The 16,227-nt window shown below is 41.3% G+C and overlaps 1 protein-coding gene across 1 annotated transcript; it reads left to right on the top strand.

Moving 5' to 3' along the window:
• The first annotated feature begins 5,151 nt into the window (after window positions 1–5,151).
• Window positions 5,152–6,456, top strand: LOC133779054 (uncharacterized). The gene has a single exon (XM_062219060.1). The coding sequence runs from the start codon at window positions 5,152–5,154 to the stop codon at window positions 6,454–6,456; it is 1,305 nt and encodes a 434-aa protein (XP_062075044.1).
• The last annotated feature ends 9,771 nt before the right edge of the window (window positions 6,457–16,227 follow it).

Below are 16,227 nucleotides of genomic sequence, written 5' to 3' on the forward strand. Positions count from 1 at the left end.
CACCGAACACGCAATAAGTGCAGTGCTCGTGCGAGAAGAAGAAAAGGTACAGAGACCCGTATAATACATTAGCAAAAGATTACTGGGGGCAGAGTCAAGATATGTAACGCCCCAACTCTAGGGACCGTTACGGTGTGCCTTGTAAACAGTGCTAAACTCGCTAATCGAGTCATTTGGCCAAAATCGTGTAACTAAATATGATTAGCGATTTAGGGATTAAAACTTTGGATAAGATGTAACGTTTCCTTAGAACGTTTAATATATATGTTGGGATCACAAAATTATAATTTTAGAGTCTATTACAAGAAAATATTTACAACAGGCCGTTCTATGCGGCAAAACAGGGTTTAACCCTAGTTCCTTCTCAACCTCGGCCGTGGTGGGCGAGCAGCTGCATATGTACACCTCATCACCTAAGCTCTCCAACTCAAGGATGGTCCAGCTTTCTTTTGCCTTTAACTGCACCACATAACACCCGTAAGCCGAAGCCCAGCAAGAAAACACAATATAACATGATATAATATCAACTGTGATTGTATTACTTATTCAGGACCAACAGTCCAAACAAATAGGTGACTAACACAAAAGTCACAAATATGGGGACAACACCCTTTAGCCATGTGACGATAAGATCACCAGGGCTTAACAAATAAGTGAGCATCTCACTAGATTTAGCAGGATAGGTGCATGGTGATTAGTCACCAACATAACCTTCCTCCTGACTCTGGAGTCATAACTATGGAACAGCATTCCCTAGCCATGTGACAAACAGTCACCGGGTCATATGCCCTGGCTCTGAATAACTAGTCTCAGACTAGCCAAGCGCTTATAATTTCGTCGACCTTATGGTCGGTCCAGCGTTAATACCCCATATGAGTCATTCTTGCTGGTATCGATTAGATCTAATCTTCATTTGGCTCGGCGTTCACAACGCTATGCCATTTCTAACTATTAGGTTAGTAAAACATGACCAGTGTTCAATCCATTGTGAACTTGACTAGTAAATCACAGCTTCACAGATGGATCTAATACCATTGCCGATTCTGACTAGTAAGTCAGTGCCACACACAAGTAAGCCATGCCACCAAACATATATCACATATCCAATATCCATAACAAGGTATTCAGCATGCTTACCTAACAAGTACTAGTACAATTAGGACTATGCACGAATATAGAGGCTCAAGCTCTGAATGATACCATACTCAGTATATAAAGCATGTCCCAATCACATATTTCTCATGCATCATATGCATTATATTTAACAATCCAACATGCACCAATAATAGCCATGCATGTTACGTTTAATAATCAACCAACATGTATCAAGAATAGCCATGCATGTCACATATACACAGGGTGCAGTTTTCTTACCTCAGATTCGAGCTAGAACCAATAAGAGAACGACCCTTGAGAACAATCAACTTTTAGTCCTTTAGCGGTCACCTCAAACTTGGGATTAAACTCTCTTCAATGGTTGAGCTAATTTCTAAGCTCCCACCTTTGATCTCCTAGCTTGTTGCCTCGGTTTGGGTTCTCAAAATTCAAAGGAAAATGAAGGGAAAAACATGTACGGGAGAGAAGGAAGGAGATGAGGATAATGCTCTGTTTTTGTTATGAATTCTACAGCCTTAAAAGTCAATATAAATCCAAACCAAATGACCTAAATGCCCCTAGGTCGTTAAAAGTTTCTAAAGCCTTCCCAAGGGAAAAATCGTCCTTTCCAACCTATCTCGTTAATTATAATTAACACCCTCAAATTCCTGCTATTCTCAATATTCTCAAATGCCAATAAATCATATCCCATTACCCTTTAATTCTCAGTAATGTTCTAATCATCAAAATGACCCCGAGACTCACCCAAGCACCGAACTTAAACCCGTTATGACTAGACCGAACACTTACATTTCATGATCGTCTCATGCCGAATAGCTCGAACCAATCCACCTTATAATGTGGCTATATTAATTAATCACAACCATGCACCCAAAATACATAATTACGCCCACAGTGGCCAAATTACTAAGATACCCTTATAATCATAAATACACCCATATGCATGCATTTACCATCATATGATAATATAATTCACATAAACATGCATACGATCATTAAATATCATCATAACTCAATTATGGCCCTCCCTGCCTCCTAATCAAGGTCCTAACCCTTATTAGGAAAATCGGGGCATTACAAGATACCCCTTGATGGAGAAGCTAGCTCTCAGCGTAATTCATTCATCTCGTAAACTTCGACCCTACTTTCAGGCGCACCCCATCCATGTATTGATTGATCAACTGCTTAGGCAAGTCTTGTCTAAACCGAAGGCTTCAGGTCGACTTCTTAAATGGGCGGTTGAACTCTGACAATTCGAGATCACCTACCACCCGAGGACGACCATTAGGGCACAGGCATTAGCAGACTTTATAGTGGAATGTACTGGCATGACCAACGATGAAGTTATAACCCCGGCCCACGTGCTGTTTAAACTTTACATCGATGGGTCATCTAATGAAAATGGATCGGGGGCAGGGGTCATTTTGATTACTCCCGCAGGGAGCAGATTTCATTCAGCCTTAAGATTCGACTTCAATGCATCGAATAACGAGGCCGAATATGAGGCTTTACTGGCGGGACTACGTATAGCCAAAGAGCTCAAAGCTAAAGCAATACATTGCTACAACGACTCCCAGCTTGTGGTTAACCAAATCTTGGGAGAATACCAGGCTCGTGGCGCAAAAATGGCAGCTTACTTAGAGAAGGCAAAATCCGCATTGGAACATTTCGAGTTTTATGTGATCGAACAGGTTCCCTGAGCGAAAAACTCAAATGCAGATGCCTTAGCTCGGCTCGCTACTTCCGCCGAGAATGATGAGCTAAACATTGTGCCAATAGAACACCTCTCGGCACCTAGCATTAACGAGCTGGAGGAGGAAGACGTGTGTATGATTGAGTCTAAGCCTACCTGGATGACCCCGATAGTCGAATATCACGAGATCGGAGTCCTTCCAAAAGATCAGAACCAGGCTCGAAAGTTAATGTATCAACTTCCCCGTTACACCATTTTGGACGGAAAGCTGTATAGAAGGGGATATTCCATGCCATTACTTCGGTGCATGACTCCACCCGAAGCCAAGAAGATCATTGAAGAAATTCATGAAGGGTTCTGTGGAGACCATACCGGGGGGCATAGCCTGTCCAAGAAAATCATACGTCAAGGTTATTTCTGGCCTACCATTAAATCGGATTCTTTCGAGTATGTAAAGAAATGCAATAAATGCCAGAGGTTCGCCACGATTCCTTGAGCTCCACCATCCTAGTTGACCATGATGACTTCCCCATGGCCCTTTGCGGTATGGGGAATCGACCTCATAGGCTCTCTCCCAACTGGCAAGGGCGGCGTGAAGTATGCTGTAGTCGCCGTAGATTACTTCACAAAGTGGACAGAGGCTGAACCATTAGCAACAATAACTTCCAAAAAGGTCCTTGACTTCGTGGTAAAGAACATCGTATGTCGATATGGGGTGCCGAGGAAAATTGTATCCGACAACGGAACCCAGTTCGATAGCGACTTGTTCACTAACTTTTGTGAGGAGAATGGAATAATAAAGAGTTTTCCGTCAGTAGCTCATCCTCAGGCGAATGGCCAGGTCAAAGCTGTAAACAAAACTCTCAAGAGTTCGCTAAAGAAAAAGTTGGAGGAAGCAAAGGGAAGATGGCCCGAAGAATTGCCCAAAGTCCTATGGGGATATAGGACCACAGCTCGAACATCAACGAAACATACCCCGTTCTCTCTAGCATACGGTTGCGAAGCTATGTTGCCTATTGAGGTCGAAATCCCTACAATTCGAACTCACACTTATGACCAAAGCTCAAACCACACTCAGCTCGAAGAAACCTTAGACTTGATCGAAGAAAGAAGAAACGAAGCTCAGCTGAGGAACGCTGCCTACCAGCAACGAGCTACCAGGTACTTCAACAAGAGGGTTTGAGATCGAAAGTTCGGTGTGGGAGATCTGGTGCTAAGGCGTGTATTTTTGGCAACGCGAGATCCAGCAGCTGGCGTGCTCGGGCCAAATTGGGAAGGGCCTTACCAAATAGAGTCAGTCATCTGACCAAGTGTCTACAAGCTAGCGAGATTGGATGGGAGCCTGGTACCGCGAGCATGGAATGGCGAACACCTAAGACCTTATTATCAATATTGTAGGAAGGATGTTGCCTGTAACCATGCTTGTTTATCTGTACTATTTTTTCTACTTTAAGATCTCATCAAATAAAGATTTATTTCGTTCAATATGTTATGTTTTTCTTTATTTTTGCAATCTCTCTTAATTTAATAACCTATGGTCACACTCATAGGATATTAAGGGGGCATCATTGGTATATATACTGTAACAACCTTTTTTATATGAATGTCAAAATATGTCTGTGTTGTTTCATCTGCAGGGTTTTTTGTTCAGTCTTTGAATTGTATATTGCATATGTTGTCTCTGTTAGTACTACTTAGTCTCCAGTTACATCTACTGGGTGCTGCAGATTAATAAATACACGTAAGCTATTGTCGGTTTAATTGGAAACGTGTTAAATCTTGTTAGCTGTTTGTTTAGTTGATTAGTTAGTGGTTAGGGTTGCTATAAATAGATTAATCTGTTCCTAACAACCTAACCCTTTTTTTCAGCTAGTTTGTCATTGGTGAGAAAATAGAATCTTGGTTTTCTCTCTCTTCGTTTCTTCTTTCTTTCTTGTGTTTTTTGCAGGTTCACCATTGTTGGAGGTGAAGCTTATTGCAGAGCTGTGGGAGGTTCTGATCTGATTCGAAGGGAGTTCAGATCTGGCTAGTAGAGGGATTCAACTAGCTTGCTCGAGGGGATCTTGAGTGTTTTTGAATCGAGGGATTTGGTTCATAAGTTCCAAGGGATTTGGAAACTGTTCTTGAGTGCCTTCAATTCATTTTTGGGAACGCTATTAGTCTGTTGAGTTCTAAACAAGAAAAATAAATAAATAAGAATTTTAAAAGGAAAAGGGTAAATGAGTCATTTCATTTTTTGTGTGTTCACGCCTATATATCTCAATAGTGTTATTCATTTTGCTTCCTCATTTGTGTTTAGAGTCTGACTCCTCTTCTTCTCAGTTTAATTTACAAAAAAAAAAATGGTGAAAACCAAAAATGCCAATCGGCCTTTTCGGCCTCCCCCTCCTCCGGCGTCTTCTCCGTCCCTATCCGTGGCCATTGTTCCCATTCAGCCGTCGCCTCCTTCACCCACGGGTTCGCCTCCAGTACGGTCACCCTCACCATCGTCCTCCTCCACCACGGGTTCGCCTCTTTCACCCAAAGGTATGAGCTCTCCACTTAGTTCATTTCCTAAACGTTTTACTAGGTCGTCTCTTGCCTCGTCCAGTCCATCCACCCCACTGTCCTCACCCAATCCCTCCAAACCCTCCACATCCAAACCCACCCCATCATCGAAAAGAAAAGCACCTCCGTCTTCACCAACGCCTCAGCCTAAGCGACCCAAGAAAACTTCTAGGGCTCCAGCTGCATCCTCTGTCCCTCCAATCACTATCACTCTCCACCATAGTCAGCCTACCCATCCTTTTTGCTTGGACCATAAACTACTGCGTTATAGGGATGAGGTTTCTCAGAGAAAATTGTGGTTTGAATACAATGTTGTTATTGATGATTTTCCCCTCCATAAAGCCTTAATAGAATCTCGGGGGTGGCTCAACACTGTTACCAATCTCACAACACCTTGTCCGACACTTGTCCGTGAGTTCTATGCCAATAATTATAAAAGGATCATTAATGAAAATAGTGCTCTCAAGTACCGAGCCTACATTCGGGGTAAACGTTTTCCTTTTTCTTCCTCAATTATGTTCAGGGTGTTGTCTGTTCGAAAAGAGTTGTCTCCTGACTTTAATCCTAAATTTACACCGTCTAAGCTTGAAATGGCGGTTTCTCTAACTGGTTCTGATTCTTTTGAATGGGGTAATGGTGATCTGCCTGTTCCGACTCTATCTCATTTTTACAAGGTGTTTCATCGCACTGCCTTGAATAACTGGTTTCCAAATACGCATACCACTTCCATCACAACTGAGATTGGTAAGTTCTTATTTGTTGTTGGTACTGGGGTCTCTATTGATTTGCCTGCCCTTATTTTTGGAAAGATTGTGGATGCTGCTTTAGCCACGGGAACAAGGAATGTTCTCCCGTTTCCTTGCCTAGTTCATCAAATTGCCTTAAGAGGTGGTCCAACACTGACTCTTCATGACGTGCCTTTAGCTGTTCCATCCTTTGGAAAGTCTTGCAAAGCTCTTAAGTCCAAACAGGTTCTGCCTCCTACTTCCGTCCACTCCAGATCCATCTTCTCAAACTCCAGTTGCATCTGTTACTACGATCAAAGACCTTGCTCCTTCCAGTTGGCAAGTTCAATTTGTAAATCGATTTGCAGCCTTTGAGAAGAGATATGATGAAGATCAGAAATGACAGAGGGCATTTGAGGCCTCCATGTCTCAAATGGTGTCTTCTCTTCGAGAGACTGTATTGGTGCATCTGTCTGGATCCAAAGCATCTCATCCAGGGTCTGTTTCTTGTAATGAGTCTCCATTGGTTTCTGATCACACTCTAGGTGCTTCTGATGCCACTCTAGTGGTTCCTAATGCAGCTCCTGTTGCTCCAGATACAACTTCAGTGGTTCCTGCTGCAACAGTTGTACAAACTCAGGGGGAGTGTGTTCCATCTGCCTCTGCTACTGTCCATCCAGTTGCACATACTCAGGGGGAGTTATTTCATGTTGCTCCTGCTCTGGATGCTGTACTTGCTTCTGCTGCTGATGGTCCACAGGTTCAGGGGGAGCGTTCGTTCGACATCACTCTAGCTGCTCTGACTGCTGATGGTGTTCCCAGAGTGTTTCAAAGGCGTGTTCCTAAGACTCGTTTTGGTATAAAGAAATCTGATCCCTGAAGGGGGAGAGTTTGGGAATTTTATGTTTAGTTGTTTCTGCTTAATATTGTATCAAAGACTGTTTTTTTTCTGGTTCTTTTGTTTCTCATCTTGCTTGGATGTATTTTGAATCTTTTCTGACTGAGTTAGTTTTATTTGTGCAAGATTGAGATATTATGGGTCTGTTGGTAATCTCTTTTTAGTGTTGCTCTGTTGGCTGTTTATCAGTGATCATATTTTTCCAAGGGGGAGATTGTAACAGCCTTTTTTATATGAATGTCAAAATATGTCTGTGTTATTTCATCTGCAGGGTTTGTTGTTCAGTCTTTGAATTGTATATTGCATATGTTGTCTCTGTTAGTACTACTTAGTCTCCAGTTACATCTACTGGGTGCTGCAGATTAATAAGTACACGTCAGCTATTGTTGGTTTAATTGGAAACGTGTTAAATCTTGTTAGCTGTTTGTTTAGTTGATTAGTTAGTGGTTAGGGTTGCTATAAATAGATTAATCTGTTCCTAACAACCTAACCCTTTTTTTCAGCTAGTTTGTCATTGGTGAGAAAACAGAATCTTGGTTTTCTCTCTCTTCGTTTCTTCTTTCTTTCTTGTGTTTTTTGCAGGTTCACCATTGTTGGAGGTGAAGCTTGTTGTAGAGCTGTGGGAGGTTCTGATCTGATTCGAAGGGAGTTCGGATCTGGCTAGTAGAGGGATTCAACTAGCTTGCTCGAGGGGATCTTGAGTGTTTTTGAATCGAGGAATTCGATTCATAAGTTCCAAGGGATTTGGAAACTGTTCTTGAGTGGTTATTCAAGTTTTTAGGGTAATCTGTAACTTTTGTATTGTAAAGATGTTGATTTCATTTCTGAACTAGTCATTGTAATTAACATTGGATTTATTAGTGAAAGTTACATCTTACTCGATCCAAGCACTAGTCGGCTAGAATTTGTTCCAGTGCAGATGAAGCTTGTAAAATTCTATGTGTGATTTTACTTTGCTTTAATTGTCTGTTTTGTTCTAGTAGATCAATTCTTGATTCAAGAAGTTAGGTATAGCACCTTCATATACCATCAGCTTGAAAAATAAAATAACATACACGAAATACATGCAAGCGTTTGGAGAGAACCAAATGCACCAGTTGGGATGGTTTGGATATAACCAAGCTGTCAAAAACATACAAGTGTTTGGATGTAACCAAATGCGCGGGCTAAGGTAATTTGGATATAACCAAATCATTAAAAAAAAACATATAAGTGTATGGATTACAAACCAATCACGACCTTAAAAGGTTTGGAGCAAACCAGCTAAAACTAATCGATGATAAGTTGGAACATAAACCTACTTCGAGTTAAGTCGAGATCGAGGCTGGAGTATCTTATAAAAAATAGTTTCAAACTCTCAACCTCGGAGGGCTAACCGAGGACGAGAAAAAGTAACTAAAAAATGAGATATAACTAAACCGTTCGTATTACACACCATACAAGTACTTTCGAAGTTCATGGTTGAAGTAATATCCGATCTTGACGAATAACGAGATTGGAAGCGGGTAATTCGAGCAAATTGTGCATAAAGGCATTGAACCTCGAGCCTAAACCCAGACTATGTTTGTGCGAATAAACAAACATACATGACTTTAATATAAAATGTGCAAAATATTTCAAACCAAGAAATGTAAAGCATATGTATTAAAATAAAAAAAAATTGTATCAGCCCTACGGGCATAAATTAAAGCAATTACAAAAATAAAAGAACGCAGCCCCGAGGTGAGGTTCAAGAAGGAGTCGTTCCCTTGGCCTTCTCAGCATCAGTAGCGCTAGACCCCTCAGGACAAATAGCATGACTATCCTTCTGAGCAGCCTCCCGAGCAACCTCATCCGCCTCAAGTCGGGCATTCCACCGCTCTACAAACTTTGCCTCAAGAGGACCTAGGAAGCTGGTGTCGAGGTCGGAATTATCGACCCAAATCTTGTACATGGCTTGGTCGATCGCTTTTTCCTTCTTCTCTTTGAAATCATTAAGGAGGCGGGCCTTCTCATTTTCAATTATCTCGAAAATGGCAGTTTTCTCCTCCTCGAGTTTGGCATTAGCCTTCTGCAGCTCCGCAAGACGAGTTTTCATCTTTTCAAGCTCGGCCTTCGAGTCTTTGAGTTCATCAGCCGTTTTAAGCTGGAGATCCATCGACTCTTGGGCCAGAGATATGCTCGTGTGCACCTCATTGGTCAGCTTATAATTAAGCTGTGCCGAGACGACAAGGGCCTGAAACACAAAGATTGAATTAGAGCACAAGCCAAGACATAAGCAATTAAAGGTGAGTGGCAAAAATTACCGCAATAGTAAGTTCAATACTCTTATCATAGAGAGTATTACAGTCTGGGGCCTTATTCACAAAATCCCAGTGGTCAGCGCTGAATCCTGAAAGATTCTGACCCACTCGAGAAAGGACGTCCGAGCCAGGTACGGCTCCGTGGGTTCCAGCAGTGCCATCAAGCATGAACTCTTCGACATGAGGTCAGGCCGAAGGTAGGAGTGCCTTGGAGATTGAGGGTTTCTTCGGGGGTCGGCCTAGTGTTGGGAGAGTTGCGGCTAGAGGAAGCGTGGCAGGCGCGGTCGAGACAAATGCATTGACCTGAGCATTCGGATCCTCGGCTATGCTCGCAGCGGTTTGAGCCGATGGGGTCTTCTCAGTGTGCCTGGGGATTTTAGATGGTCGATCTGATTTCTGCGAGCCTCTCGGGCGCTTGCTCTTTTGAGCCCCCTCATCGCTGAAGAGCACGACGTCAAGGTCGGAATCCATAACACCTGCACAGTTCCAATCGAGGTTAAGCATAGTTCTAACAAGCTTGGAAGATATAAAAAAAAAACCAAGTAGAGAAAGACCTAACTGGAACTCTCCCCCGAGCTTGAGCTCGGAGACCATGAAATTCCCCCATCTTCAGAAGAGGCGGGGGGAGTACCTTCCTTATATGTGGATGTCAACCTCGAAAGGTCCCTATAATCATTGGTCCCATATTGGACGGCTATTCCGTTCCATACCTCGTTCAGGCTATACATAGTATCGTATTGCCCGAGCCAGTTATCGAACCTATGAACCCGTTCATCTACCCAAGTCCACACATAAAAGTGGTTCCTATCGTCTTCGCACAGAACTAGCCTATCGGGTTTGTGCTTTAACAAGGTGGGGGACCACATTTTCGAGCTTAGGATGATTGTACCTTGATCATCCGAGCCCGAGCTCGAGGCTTCGTCGTTGGCCTCGTTCCCTGCTTGCGGGCTCCTTCGGCGAACTGGAGGCGGGGGCCTCACCTCCCTCCTCGGGGGGAGGATGCCTGTTGGCAAGGGCACAAGCTCCCAGCAGGCATATTTTTTGTTAGACCAGTCCGAGGTGGACTGACCATCTCCCAAGAGCCCGCAAGCTCAAAGTTTATCTTCATGCAGAAGATACGAGAGCGATCTCTTGCCATAAGGGAGTCGAAGCAGGATCTCCTTACGCTCCTTCATGTTGTCAGAAGGAGTGGGACGACGATAGTTGGCTGGAAAATAAAACACATTTCAACTAAGTATAAGCCTGTAGATAAATGTTCGAGCACACAGATAAAGGAGGTGGGGCACTTACGGATCCGTCTGAACGAATAGCATCGTGACGGAGACAGGCCATCCGTCCAGAAGAAGGCCTTCTTAAAATCAGGAGGATGATTGGGAAGATCCTCAAACATTTTTTTCTCCTTTGGGTAGCTCGAAAGATAATAAAAGCCATCTCCTCCCCGAGCTCGAGAGGGATTGCTTTTCAAACAGAAGAGATACAAGATCTCTGCTGGCGTGGGTCCTTCCCACTTCAGCTCGTTATAAATCGAATTCAGGGCGGACAGAACCCTATACGAATTAGTGTTGAGCTGGAATGGAGCCAACCCAACAAAGTCCATGAAGTCCTTGAAGAAAGACTTCAAAGGCAGTAACGCTCCTGCCTTCATATGCTCCTGGCTCCAAGCCGCGTACCTCAGCTTGTTATCAGGATTTCCATCTCCTGAAGCATAGCAGCTTCGCTCGCTAGAAGTAAGAGCTCGACACCTTAAGGAGCCTGACAGTTTGAGACCGTGGAAGGCCAGGATATCATTTATCTGACCTAGCGAGGTAACCGAGCTCCAGTAGTGCTCGACCTCGAAGAACTCCCTCCTTGGCTGCGAGGTAGAGGGCTCCCCCATCAGTGAGAATTGGAGCTCTCCCGGGTGGTACGCGATGGTCACTTTTAGCCTAGGGTCGAGGGGGATCAGCCTGGGCCCTGAATCAAATTTCGGATAAAGAGCCTCTCGAAGGATTCTCCTCTTCTTTTCTATGACCTCGACGATTTAGCGGCGATAGTGAGCTCGGGTTTTTTCCTGTTCACGCACGAGATCGTATTCACGAATCAGACGTTGGTTCCGAGCAAACAGCGATTCTGGGCTCGGAGTTTTTGGCGAGTATGGAATTGCCAGCGGTGACCCCCACCGTCTTTCCAGATTCTGTGACATCTAGCAAGAAAGAAAAAATGGTGAGGGCCATGCAAGCAAGGAATTAATACTACCGAGCTTGGTGGAACAAGCTCGGGAATGCTCGGGTACGAGACGAGTTCGATCCTGGAGACCTGATTAAGTGTCATGACGTGTATTTCATGTAAAAGGGAAGGAAGTGGATTTAATTTTTGAGAATCCCGAAATATCAGGGAAAAAGGTGGCGGTTGTTTACAAATTGTATTTTTGGGTATCGTGCATTCTTCAAAACCAAGATTTTGTATCCGATATCTTGGTGTGCAAGATATGGCTTTTAAATTTTGAAAACCCAGAAAAAAGAGACCTTGTTTGAGTTTGTTCTACATCAAAACTAGATTTGGAACCAGTGACTTAAACCTAGCGTGGAAACTTAAACTTAAAAGCCTATCAGTCAAAGCCTCCTAGCGTGCCAAACTAAAAAATAAACCAGGACATTCCCAAAAATAAGAGAGCAACAAAGACAGAAACCGACATAAGGAAAAACGTAAAGATCGTCAGATACTTACACAGTGATGGCGATTGCAGAGAAATCGTTGATCGAAGGAGAGGCTACAGGTATAACCTCACGATCTCGAACAAGCTGGCGGCCCTTTGTTTCTTTGGCTGGGAGAACAAGCAAAAGCAAAAAGCTCTCTAGGATGGCTTCTGGTTTTATCTCTTTTCTTTTTTCTCTGGTAAACGTAGAAATGAGGGGAAGAAGATGACTGAAGCCTTATATATAGGCTATCAGAAATGATAATAGAAGGAATGATCTGAGCCATTGGCCAGAATCCTTAAAAAATCCGACGGGCAGGGACAAATGACAAGATGGTATCGAAAAGGTAGCAGGCGAACGATCGTGGGTAGATTTCCAAGGTACTCGAGTACCTTGGATGAGCAATACCCAACTGACACGTGTCCACCCTCAAGTATGTGTGACGGTGCGGTTCCCGAAGAAAGTAGTTCAAAAGTTTCCTTCTCATAGGATTCGAACAAATACTTTTGAGGGGGCAAAATGTTACACCCAGATTTCGAGCCTTAAGAATTGTGATCTCGAAAGCTGGATTCGTCAGGTATGGGCTCGTAATGCCTAGAACACGTGTTCGCAACCTAGGCACCAAACCTACAAAGCAGGGGCAACCTCGAAGATGGTAGCCTCGAAATCCTCACAAGCTCGAAAGACAGACATCGAAGTACGTCTATTCTCAGATGACCTCGGATCAGGGGTTCCGAGCCTGACATAAGTATGAGCTCGAAGCCACATGATCTCGGGGAAAATACTATAACTCGAAAGTCATTAAGAGACCTGGGTTGGCACAGCATTGACGATGTAGATTGATAACTTTGAATATCTTAGTGAGTCATTTTGGGGAGACGCAATCTACATTTATTGTTGTAAATTCCCTATAATAAAGGGATATTTATTATTCAGTTATACGCCCCCTGGTCTTCAGGGGACGTTTCCTTGTATATAGGAGTTACAGGCTATTAAAGCCATTAAATTTATTTATATACAGAATAACTTCTCTGAACGTGTGGGATAGTATTCTGAGACTTCCTCTATAAATAGAGAAGTCATGTACCTTTGAAAGGGACCGAAATTTTGTGATCTTGAGAGAAACTCTGGAGAATTCATTCTTGAAGAATTTCCAGAAATCATCTTGAGTTCTAATAAAAAAGACTCGTGGACTAGGCAGAGTTAACTGCTGAACCACGTAAAAAATCATGTTTGTGTTATTATATTTTTATGGCCTTAACTAATTATTGTTTACGTGCTCTATATTCATTGTTGACGAAAAAAGGCGTCAACAGGGCTCTAATCTACTATGGTCTGTGATAGACCCAAAACGAGTATGTTTTAAATATTTATACTCGCAAGCGCACGGATCGTATTTATAGAATAGTGTTCGTGTAAGCACGAGGTCGAACCCAAAGGAGTTGTCTAAAATCGAAAAGGAAATTATTTTAAATCAAAATTAATAAATTCTAACCTAGCCCCAAAGATTGATGAGAATTTGTGACAAGAAAATAAACTAAAAGATAATAATAAAGATATTAAAGACAATATATAAACATAAATTAATAATAGAAATCAAGATAGTAAAATAAGATTATTAAGGATTAGAATCCACAAAATATAAGTTCAATAATATTTATAAGTATATTGATTCTCAAGTTTTAATGATAGTTAAAATAAATCAAACTATCATTTTCCAAATAGATTTATAATTTTAAGCACAAATTACTTCTTAAAAAGATAAGATTTTTCTTCACTTTTCAAAATTATAATTTCAAAGCATTTAATGTAAATCAATCTAATGAAATAACAAATAAATCAATGAACATTATTTATAAGTCAAAACATAATATTTTTGTTCTAAGCATGGATGTGTACAATTTAATGACACATCTTACACAAAGAATATTATGTTTTTGCACTAATGAAGAACAAAGTGTAAATATGTGCTAACAATCCAAAATACATGATATTTAAGATGAAAGAAGATATTTGAAGAAGAAAATTCCATAAACTTTGTTGCACAAAATGGGAAATCAACATACAAAATAAACACTATCTAGTTACAAATTGTTTCATCATCACCTTAATAATCTTAAAAAGATTAGAAACTCATAACTAAAATAGCAAATACAAACTAAAAATTACAAACATAAATAGGAAAATTTGGAGGATGAACCCCCAAAATTTCCTCTAAAAATACATAGAAAAATAACCAAAAGAAGAAGAAGAAGATGAAGAAAATTGAGAGGTTTTGAATGTGTAGAAATTATGGTATAGTAACCTCCCCCAAAATGGACACCTAAACTCCCTTATTTATAGCAAAAAATGAGTATTAAAATAATCAATTTAAATTGATTAAATTAATATAATTAATTATAAAATGGCAAATAGGGGTAAATTATAGGGTGTAATAATGATGTTTTGGGGTAAAATGTGTAAAAAGTGGGGTAAAAAGTGGTATTTTTAGACATAAGGGACAATGGTGATTTTGGACAATTTATGGGCTCAAGATGGGAAAATGGCAGCCATTTTGGTGGCTGGGCAGAATGTGTGTGGGCTGAACACTGTTGGAGGCGTGAGATGGCTGAACCTTGGGTGCAGCTGGTGCTTCGGCTAGCAGGGGAGAAGATTGGCAGGCGGGTGGCAAGGGATTGAAGTGTGCTGGTGCATCAAGTGGGCTGGAGGATGGCAGGCGTGGGCCTGGGCATGGCAGCTTGCTGAAGGAATTTTCGTGGGCCTGGTGGAATTGGGCCCAGATGGATTTGTTGCTGGGAGCAACGTGGATTGGTGGAGGAACATTGATGAAGGCAGTAGGTGGGAGCATCAGCGTGGGCTTGGGCTGGCAAATGGGCCTTCGGGCCTAGCTTTTCAGAAATGCCACCTTTTCCTTATCTTTTATTTCTTTTCAAATCTACCATTTTTCTTGCTTTCAAGAGCTAAAAAACCACATCATTCCTATAAAATAAATATAAATTAAGTCATGATAAAATATTTTCAATTATAAAATAAATCATATTAATTCATTGAAAATATTAATTAAAACTCAATTTAATTTAACATTTAGTTTCAATAAAACACATTTTTACCTCAAATTAAACAACAATAATTCAATTAATTAACTACAATATTTTACAATAAAATAACTATAAAAACACAGAAAAATCTATAAAATTAAAATAAGCCTAATAAATTTAAAATTACTTAAAAACTCAAGATTTAAGCAACAATTAGCACATAAAAAGTGGTAAAATAACTCTATTTTGTAGAGTTATTAGTCTTCTTCCCAGGCCTCCGTGGGTAGTTCTCAATCTGAAGAGTTTGCTCCTTGAGGATTTGTGGTAATGGTCACCCACCAGTTCCAGGATTATTCACGGCGGCCATTGATAGTATGCATGAGATTTTTTATTAAACAATACATCGATTTTCTTAATGCTTTCAATGAAAGCACCAAAATGTTGACACCATTTTTCGTCAGCTTAAATATGAAGAGCACTAAACAAAAAATAGAAAAATTAGAAGGACTCAGAGGTTTTTTACGTGGTTCAGTAGTTAAAATCTGCCTAGTCCACGAGTCACTATTATTCTCACTACTCTCTCAAAGCTTTGAAGGAAAGCAATTTGGCAGAGTATTCTCTAGTATAATTTGCGCATGTCCCCAAATGAATTATCTCAGACTATTTATAGACCTGGTTGTGAGAATATCTTCCTCCAATTCAGGGAAGTTACAATCAATCAAATAAATTTGAAATAAATACAATAAATGCGTTAATTACATAATATCTCATGACAATGGGGATTTAATATATGATAATAACGAATCCCAATAAAATTGGGATTTCCTAACAGTCTTTCTGCGTGCCAAACGTGTCACTCAGCTCGATCGTTGCGCGGGTGCGCTTTCGAGATCGATCTAGCTTCGAGCTCATTGTTCCAGTTATAGCCTCCTCCTCATCCAGTGATTTTGTTGAACTCGTCCCTCGGAGAAGGTTGGTGTCTTCGAGCCTGCAACTCAAGCTCGAACAATGCGACTCGTGTTCGAGTGCTAATAACAGATCTAGAACCACTTGACAATTCGAATAAGGGTACTGCTAACATTTGTTATTTTCGAGCTCACTCTTTTCGAGCCTACATTTCGAGGTTATTTATTTATTCTCAAAATTTGGGTGTAACAATACCTATTTTCAAGCTGAAGAACATGTTTGAATGCTCAAAATCCATTCAAAATCCGGAAAGAAATTGCTAAATCCGACCACTATCATACCCATGA

This window comes from Humulus lupulus, chromosome 1, assembly GCF_963169125.1.
Source record: "Humulus lupulus chromosome 1, drHumLupu1.1, whole genome shotgun sequence".
Taxonomy (NCBI): Eukaryota; Viridiplantae; Streptophyta; class Magnoliopsida; order Rosales; family Cannabaceae; genus Humulus; species Humulus lupulus.

Excerpts from the sequence above, each read along its gene's own strand:
- LOC133779054 (XM_062219060.1), top strand. The coding sequence starts at position 5,152 with ATGGTGAAAACCAAAAATGCCAATCGGCCTTTTCGGCCTCCCCCTCCT.